We start from the raw sequence: 8,993 nt of genomic DNA, 5'->3' as shown, positions 1-8,993 counted from the left end.
CTGGGAGTGGGGCTTGCACCGGGCAGGCTGGAAGGAAGGAGAAGACCACTCCGGGATGTGGAATTTGCAGCTTTTGGAGGACAGGCAGACAGCAGAGTCGTTGTCCCCTCCCTTCCCCAGGACTGGGGGTGGGGTGGGCTGGAGAGAAGACAGAAGAAAGTGATTGAGGGGACTGCAGCTGGGAAGGCGGCGACCGAGGGGAGGGGACCTGGTGGCGTCCACATTTCGCGGGTTCCGGGACGGTGACGCGCCCGCCCCCGGCTGATTGGAGCCCTCCGGACCTTCCGCGCCCGACTGGCAGCCCGGTGGTATAAAGCTTCCTCTGAGCTGGGCCCCCTCCGCAAACGGGATCCAGGGAGGGTCGCGCCTCGCGGCCTGAGAAACCATGACCGGCCGGGACGCGCTCTCCGACGGGCGCGCCAGGAGCAGGGCGCTGGTGCCTGGCGGCTCCCCCACGGGCTCGCGCCCCCGGGGCTTCGCCATCACGGACCTGCTGGGCTTGGAGGCCGAGCTGCCGGCGCCCGCTGGCCCCGGGCCGGGATCTGGCTGCGAGGGCCCGGCGGCCGCGCTGTGCTCGGGCCCTGGGCTCAGCGGCTCCAGCACGGCGCGCGGGGCCCTCCCGCTGGGGCTCGGCCTCCTCTGTGGCTTCGGCGCGCAGCCGTCCGCTGCCGCTCGGGCGCCCTGCCTGCTTCTGGCCGACGTGCAGTTCCTGCCGCCCGGGGGCCCTGAGCCCGCTGCCTCGCAGGCTCCCACCCTCCCGCCGCCCGCGCTCGGCCGCCAGAGGCGTAGCGAGAGCGTCTCGACGTCCGGTAATCAGGCCCGCGCTTGCCCTTCCCGCCCCTGGTCCCCGCGGCTTCGAGCCGCGCGCGGGTAACACACCATCGCCCCACTGCGCCCCACCCCGGCGTCCCAGATCTGAGCGAAGCTGGGAGCCCAGAGCGAGGCCCCATCGGGAGAGGGGTGTTCGCGGAGCCGAGCCGCCTGCCCCTTGCTGGATCCCAGTCCCCGCCTCTCCTCCGGGATCCGCTTCCCGCAGCGCTGCGGGGACCGCCACCACTGGTTCCGGATGGAACCTGGTGATGAGACCCTGGGGTCTCCGCGCCCCAGCAGCTGTCTCCGGAGGGCGCCCGGAACGAGTCTCGGCCTCTGGGAGCGGCGTGGATCGGGAAGGCCGGGGCTTGTCTTATTCGCCAGCAGCGCAGAAACTGGTCCCCGGTGGAAACGCTCGCGGAACTGGTCGAATGATTGATGGGTCGTGAAGACCACCCGGCCGCGCGCCCAGGAACTGTCCGCCTGTCCGGGTGCTGAAAGGGAGTCTCGCGTCACCGTCCTCCCTGCTCCCGCACTCGAGAAAGGAAGCAACCCCGCCGATCCCACTGTAGTTACGCTCAGGGTTTCGTTCTGAGCCCATCTGTTTCCCCAAAGAAGTCCAGGCCGGTTATGGGGAAAGAGAAGGGAACCATGAAATTCTGCAGAGGACAAGGGTCAAGAAATTGAGAGGTTTGGAGTGTGGGGGAAGAAAAGGAAGAATTATACAAGAAAACGTAGACTAGTGAAACTATTTCTACTAGTGGTAGAAACTGGAGCTGAGCATCCAGGCAGCCAGGGCAAAAAGAGTACGTTGGGTTTTGTGATGACAAAAGGAAGCATGTTAGATCCGCAGGCAGGTGAGCGTTCACTCAGCTCTAAAAGAACTTTATTTCATGAGCCTCTATGTACGATAAAATGAAGCTCCCTGTTGTTTCACTAAAATTTTAAAAACCACATTCATTGCACGGGTTTTTTCTTCTATAAGCACTGATAAAATGAAAGGCAAAATGCAGCTAGGTCCTACTCTGCATGGGCATTTCTGGACAGTCCAGAGCAGAGCTGTCCAGTGGAAATGTCATGTGATTGTGTGTTTGATGGAAATTTCTCACAATCTCATTAAAAGGAAAAAGAAACAAGCAAAATTAATCTAAATACTATATTTTAATCCTATACTTATACTATATATTAATATTATTAATACTATATATTAATATTATTAATACTATATATTAATACTATATATTAATCCTATACTATATTTTAATACATGTAAATATTATAATTTTACATATAATCAATATAAAAATATTTTATATTTTAGGGGCACTAAGTCTTCTAAATCCACTGAGTGTTTTATGTTGACAGCAGGTCATAATCTGACTGGCCACACTTGCTCAATAATCTGTGTATCTAATGGCTATCAGATTGGACAGCACAATATCAAGTGCTGTAATTCAAGCACACAGTTTTCTGATGAGCTAATTGATGTATTATTTTGTAGTTATTTTTGCCTTCATTCATTTTTAAAATATTGTGAAACCACTATGCTCTTTAACAATGAATCTGATAATAGTTTGGTCTACTAACCTTCCTTCCCATCTGGATCTTTTGACATAATGGATATAATAAGATAAATCACAGTAGAGTGGTTCTTAAATTTTCAAGTGCATCTACGAATCATCTGGGCACACTTGTCAAGAATGAGTTTCCTGGACTCCACCTCCACTCCAGAGATTCTAAATTGGAACCTCAGGGCAGGGGTGCAGTTCCCAAAAGGATTCTGATGTCACAAACCTCAGCCCTTCCTTGGAGAAATGCTGGTGTACAGGTTAAGATGACAAGGTTGGAGGCAGAGGGGGTGAATTAATTTGGAAGCTGTGTGGGGATAGAAAATGCAATTACTGGCCAAGAAGCTTTGGCTTCACAAAATCTGGGATCTGAATCCCAACTTCACTGTGTACTACCTGTGTGATCTTTGGCAAATTACTTAATCTCTTTGTGTCTTAGTTTCCACATCTGTAAAAACAGAATAATAATGGCAGCTACTTTGCAGGTTTTTTTATTTTATTTTATCAATAATTATTGAGACAATGCATGGACAATGTTAAGCACAGTGCTTTGGGTCTAGTAAGTGCTAAAAATGTTACTCACATTTCCAACAGGCACATAACCTCAATCTTCACATTAAAACCAGGAAATAAAGTGGAAAATATGCTCACCATTAAAGTCCCATTCTGCTCGTTGTGCTAACAGATGAGGACAGCCCGTCTGAAGACAGGAGTGACCCGAAAGCATCTCCCACCCTGGGCAAGAGGAAGAAGCGACGGCACAGGTACAGAGCCAGCTTGTCCCCTCGGTCTGCTTTTCCTTGGGACACAGCCCCAATGTTTATGGCTCCAGCATCTGAGAATTTATAGTCCTGGCTTATGGCAGGGCCAGTGGCCTCCTGGTTGGCAGTGGGAAGGACACAGCAGCCATCTAGAAAGATCAGTCTGCAATGCCCAGGAGCCTGCAGGACAATCTGGCTTGCATTTGAGACACAATTTTGTGGGTCTATAAAATGGATCTTGTAAGAATGAGTTAATGGAATTCATTAAGAAAGAGCTAAAGGCTGGGTGCAGTGGCTCACGCCTGTCATCCTAACATTCTGGGAGGCCAAGGGGGTGCAGATTGCTCAAGGTCAGGAGTTCGAAACCAGCCTGAGCAAGAGCGAGACCCCATCTCTACTAAAAGTAGAAAGAAATTAATTGGACAGCTAAAAATATATAGAAAAATTAGCAGGGCACGGTGGCACATGCCGGTAGTCCCAGCTGCTCGGGAGGCTGAGGCAGCAGGATCGCTTGAGCCCAAGAGTTTGAGGTTGCTGTGAGCTAGGCTGACACCATGGCACTCTAGCCAAGGCAACAGAGTGAGACTCTGACTCAAAAAAAAAAAAAAGAAAAGAAAAAAGAACTAAAGAACTGTTTTGTTTGAAACAAACTTCTGGGCTTTCCAGAGGCTAATCATTCAGACGTGGGGTGTCCTATCATGAGGTGGCTTTTAGGGTGTGGACTGCATGGGAGGCAGGCACCATGGTCCTTACAGCTGGCGATCCTGGCTGCTCCTGTGGACATGTGGCCACATTCATGTTTCGGGCTTCCCGCAGGACAGTTTTCACTGCCCACCAGCTGGAAGAGCTGGAGAAGGCATTCAGCGAAGCCCACTACCCTGACGTGTACGCCCGGGAGATGCTGGCTGTGAAAACCGAGCTCCCTGAGGACAGGATACAGGTGTCTGGGGTCCCCTTTCTCCTCCTCCTTGACATCAAGGACAGCATGTTATTCCTACACACAGTGAGCCAACCCCAACCCCTCCTCAACAGCCCAACACGTTCTCCTTGCCACAAAAACTGAGGGTCCCTTAGCTGAAGGCACCACAAGAAGATATCCCTGTGACTCCCATGCTTTTTTCTTTTCATTACTATTATTTATTATTAAATCATTCCTAAAAACTACACAATAATGTGTGCTGTGCCTAGAAACTATATAAAGATATATCAAGAAATGAAATGACTGTCTCTCCACCTCAAACCCTCAAAGAAACCAACATAAACAGCCTGATGTGACCTTTCTGCTTTCTGCACCTTGTGCTACCTGCACGCTGTATATATATGGCTCTGAATATTCATGTGCATGTGCATATGTATGTGCACCCATACATGCACTCACACGCACACACACACACACACACACACACACACACACAGAATTTTGTTCTTGGTTTTGCCAGAAGATACATCACTAACTCACTATTTTCAACAGCTATAGTGTATTCCTTAATATTCTTCTATTAACATAATATTTATCCTGAGAAATATCACCAGCAATCTGATAGCCTATGATCAGACGGGGACACTGCCCCGGGGAACCCTGTGCGATCAATGAGAGAAGTGAGGAGTCACTGTAGTTGATCTCTTACACAATGTGGGAAAGGCGCGTTGATTTTGGTGTTTCGTTACTGACTCTACGGAGACTTCAGCGGACCCGGTTGGTCCCCGTGAGCTCCGAGGGCCCAGCTCCGGAGGTCCCTTGGCCCTTCCCGCGGGGACTCCGCGTTCCGCGACGCGCCTCCGCCTGGAAGCCCCTCTTCACGGTGTCTCTCCCTGTGTGTCCCCCTCCTGCCTCAAACCAGGTCTGGTTTCAAAACCGCAGGGCCAAGTGGCGCAAGCGGGAGAAGCGCTGGGGCGGCAGCAGCGTGATGGCCGAGTACGGGCTGTACGGGGCCATGGTGCGCCACTGCATCCCGCTGCCCGACTCCGTGCTCAACTCCGCCGACGGCGGCCCGCGCGGCGCCTGCGCGCCCTGGCTGCTCGGTAAGGGGCCCGCGGGGCGGCGCGCCGGGGCGTTGGGGGGTCCCCACCAGGGCAGCCATTTGCGAAGCAAAGCAACGTGAATTTACACAGGTTCAGGCCCAGAATCTTGCATCTGATTTTTAATTAATTACAAGGTTTGGAATTTTTGGACAATTCCCTTATTTTGGCACTGTGTACACATTGTGTGGGAAGGTTCCACGGAGCCGTTTACCTGGTAAACATGTATTTGGGGTTGAATAGTAAAATGACACACTTGCATTATGTGGACTGTTTCCCACGTGTTGAATGCTATTAGAACTTTTAGAGACCATACAGAGTAGGGCACATGGTAATACCAAATAGGGCAGGCCAGGACAGTTAAACCCAGAGACAGTTTGCTCCTTACATTCCAGCCAGCGGATCTGGTCCCTGGACCTGGCTCTGCCATTAACAACCTGCCATGTAGCTTTTCTGTCCCTTACATTTTTGGTGCTTACACAGTCTCTGCTGGTGAAGTCCAAACCTTGGGGTGGGTGTGCTCAGGAAGTGCCACCCTATTCCCCTTTTTGCTGTTGCCAGAAATCCATAGGCAGGGATCACAGATTGAAGGGATGAGTCACAGATAAGCACCTTAGGGCATGCGGGAGATTAGTTAGGAAGCCAGTGGTGGCATTTTACGCTTGGAAGGAGGAAGTGTCTTTGTTCAGCAGTTTTTGAACACCTACCTACCTACCCCTATTCTGAGCACTGGAGACTCCAGTTGTAAATCCAGTCTTGACTTTGCCCTCAAGGACTGAAGAAGCCAGAGAGCATTTTGGGCAGGGAACCAAGCCCACCCGTCTGAAGTTGCACGAGCAGGTGGGGAGGTGTGCTCACTGGCATCTGCAGGACAGAAGCTGTAGGAGAAAGTGGGCCCAAAGCCAAGTCACTGTGTCATCCCAACAAAGCACTTTTGCTGGATGTGACCAGCTGGCAGACACCAGCTTTCAACTCCTACAGGTGGCAGTTATCTACCTGCCTCTCCTGCAGGCTCCAGAGACAGGCAGTGACAAGGACAATTCTAATGGGATTTAGGCAACAATAAGGAAGAAACTTGCTTAACTGCTGAATTTAAAGACATCTATTTTTATTTTTCTTATTCCCTTTCCCTTTTTGCAAGGGATGCATAAAAAATCCACAGGGATGATAAGGAAACCAGGAAGTGAAGAAAAGTTGGCAGGACTCTGGAGCTCTGGCCACCTCAAAGAAGATTCTAGCCAGAGTCGGGCAGGATCCCAGAGAGGCTCAGACAATGCAAGCCCTGAGAATGGCACGGAAGATGTGGCAATTGATCTCTCCAGCTCTGCCCGGCAGGAGACCAAGAAAACCCAGCAGGAGGCAGGTGCCCACGGCTGCTCCAGCTCCTCCTCGGAGCTGGAGAGGATCCAGCCCGGGAAGGTGGGAGCCTTATGAAACCCACGGGTCCCACCATCAAAGGCTGAAAATGTGGCTATTTCTCACCAGCATTTTTCAAATGACGAAAATGGTCCAAGACAAATACTCTTTGTTCTATTTTCTTCTTACAATGTCAAGATAAAATGGAATGCCACTTGCTTTAAGAGGACTAATGGGTGACTTAGGGAAAATTCCATTTTGTTCTAGAATGGAAACCATTCCTTAAAGGCACTTGAACCAGTTGAATTGGTATAAATTTTTGATTCCTTTTGTAGAACTTGAGCAGAGAGGATCTGAAGTTCAAAAAGCATTTTTACTACTGGGCATCATCTGAGATGTGATTCAATACACTGTGTAGAGAAATAGGTTAGATCTGATGTCCTTACTCTGAATTAGAAAATAAAAAATTATTTAACCACCAGGAGAATCAGATGTCTTCATAGTGAAGACTCCATCTGGAAAGATGAATGAATTATAGTATCTTCTCCTTGAACTTGGCCTTGGACATTTCAATTTTCTTGGTAGGCAATAATTTTGCATTTTCTTGAGTGTCATTTAATAGGCTATGCATATTGAAGCTCATAAACAAACAAGAAAGAAAGCCATATGCCTCCCGTCCCTTCTGAAATAGCTTGGAATCCTATTAAAACAATTGTTGGATATCTGGAAACAGTGTTTTAAAGTCAGACCAGGCTGTTTGGTCTTTTAAAATTTATGTTTGAAAGCACTTTAGTGACTTGGATTTTGTGAATGTTTCCTTTCCTGTATTTCTCTTGCCATTTATTTATTATATTATTTAAAAATAAATATTTTGTGTTGTGTTGGCTCCTCCAGGCGATCCTTCTATTACACACATGAGCATCTACACCGTGGCTGATCCGCTCCCGGCTCTCCCCTCTTAACCTTTTTCAATCTTGGTTCTTTCGATCTTCTAAGGCGTTTCCTGCTTCGGGCTGCAGCACTTACCGTGGGTTGCTTTGCCAATCCCTCTGGGGCAGCATCTGTGTCTGATTCACTGTTTGGAGTTCAGAGTCCAGAGAGCGACTGCATCTAGTGGAGGGAAAACGCCCGAGCTTCCGGAAGAAGGCAGAGCAGTGGAAGGAACGTGTGGAAGTGCTGCTTCTGAGGGCCTTTCTCTGAAAACCAGCCCAGTGCTCTCAGGCTGGGCTTGGTGCTGCCGCCTCTGCAAATGAGAAACCAGAGGCTCTCTCTCCTTGGCCTGTTTTTCTCATCCAATGCTAGTTCCATACTAAAGTGAAAATTACATATGGCCAGTTCCTTCCTGTAGAAACAGAAAATGATGAGCTCTATCTTCTTTTATTCATTCTGGCTACTAGGGATCACAGTCGAAGCTTGAGACTGAACCTGGAATGAGCAGTTTGGGTGATGAACTCTAGAAGTTCTCCTCCTATCTTTCCTGTCTAGCGACAACAGCCCTGGCTCCAACCTCTGTGGCCACACTGGTTCTGCCTCCCAGAGGATTGTCACACATTTTTCCATGTTCCTTCCTCAGATTCTTGCTTCCATTCCTCTTCCTCAGTTTATCCAGGACTGAGTTTGGGAGAGGGAGCCAGTACGCTGTGCAACTTATATATTAATACATTACACTCCTAAGATATTATGCAGCCACTAACAGTTATAACAAGGCATATTTATTTATGTAGAAAGATGTTCACAAAATGTTGCTGAGTAAAAAGTCTCTAAATAAAAGGAAAAATAGGATAAAATTATAAATAAATAAATAAATATGTAAAGCAGAATGAAAATGAAATAAATAATCTTAACAATTGGTCCTGCATAAAAAAGATGTACAAATAGTGGATAAATCTCTATGCAATTTTATAAAGAAAAAGCAGGAAACAGGAAGTTGTACAAGAAAAAGGGGCTGGAGCCATTAACATAAGAATAGATAGATGCTTTCTTAATATAAGAGAACTTATTTTAAAGCAGCATCTTAATATTTCACAATGTATGTATACACACACATGTGTTAATGTACATATGTGATATAGGAGCACAGTATTTGAGGTGGCACTGTCCTCTTCTAGCTACCTTGGGTGAGTTATACAACCTCTCTAATCTTTCAGTTTTTCAACTGTAAAATGGGGATAATAACAGAATACTCATTTTTCTGAGGATTAAATGAGATGACATCAGTAATGTAGTTGGCTCAGTTTCTGGTGCAAAAGAGAAAGAGAAAATAAACATTAACTGTTATTATTATACAGCAAAATGCCATCTTGAGAGCAGGGCTGGGTGTGTTGGGCAGGTTGACCTCCTCTTGGCTGTGTAAGAACCAGGAGCTCAACTAGACAGCCCAGTCCAGGAGGACCATTCGCTGTCTTGTATAACTTGAATCTGGAGATGGGGGCTTTCAAAGCAGCTCAGGAACATCACTGGGAACCCAGGTAGTTTCTGT

The 8,993-nt window shown here is 48.3% G+C and overlaps 1 protein-coding gene across 1 annotated transcript; it reads left to right on the top strand.

Annotated features, from left to right (window-relative positions):
• Positions 1-340: 340 nt before the first annotated feature.
• Positions 341-7,397, top strand: VSX1 (visual system homeobox 1). The gene is made up of 5 exons (XM_012745541.2): positions 341-809; positions 3,064-3,142; positions 3,956-4,079; positions 4,981-5,161; positions 6,300-7,397. The coding sequence occupies exons 1-5, from the start codon at positions 386-388 to the stop codon at positions 6,590-6,592; spliced, it is 1,101 nt and encodes a 366-aa protein (XP_012600995.2). The 5' UTR covers positions 341-385; the 3' UTR covers positions 6,593-7,397.
• The last annotated feature ends 1,596 nt before the right edge of the window (positions 7,398-8,993 follow it).

This window comes from Microcebus murinus, chromosome 16 (genome assembly GCF_040939455.1).
Source record: "Microcebus murinus isolate Inina chromosome 16, M.murinus_Inina_mat1.0, whole genome shotgun sequence".
Lineage (NCBI taxonomy): Eukaryota > Metazoa > Chordata > Mammalia > Primates > Cheirogaleidae > Microcebus > Microcebus murinus.
The sequence above is the reverse complement of the archived record's forward strand: the minus strand, read 5'-3'. Positions and strand labels throughout refer to the sequence as shown.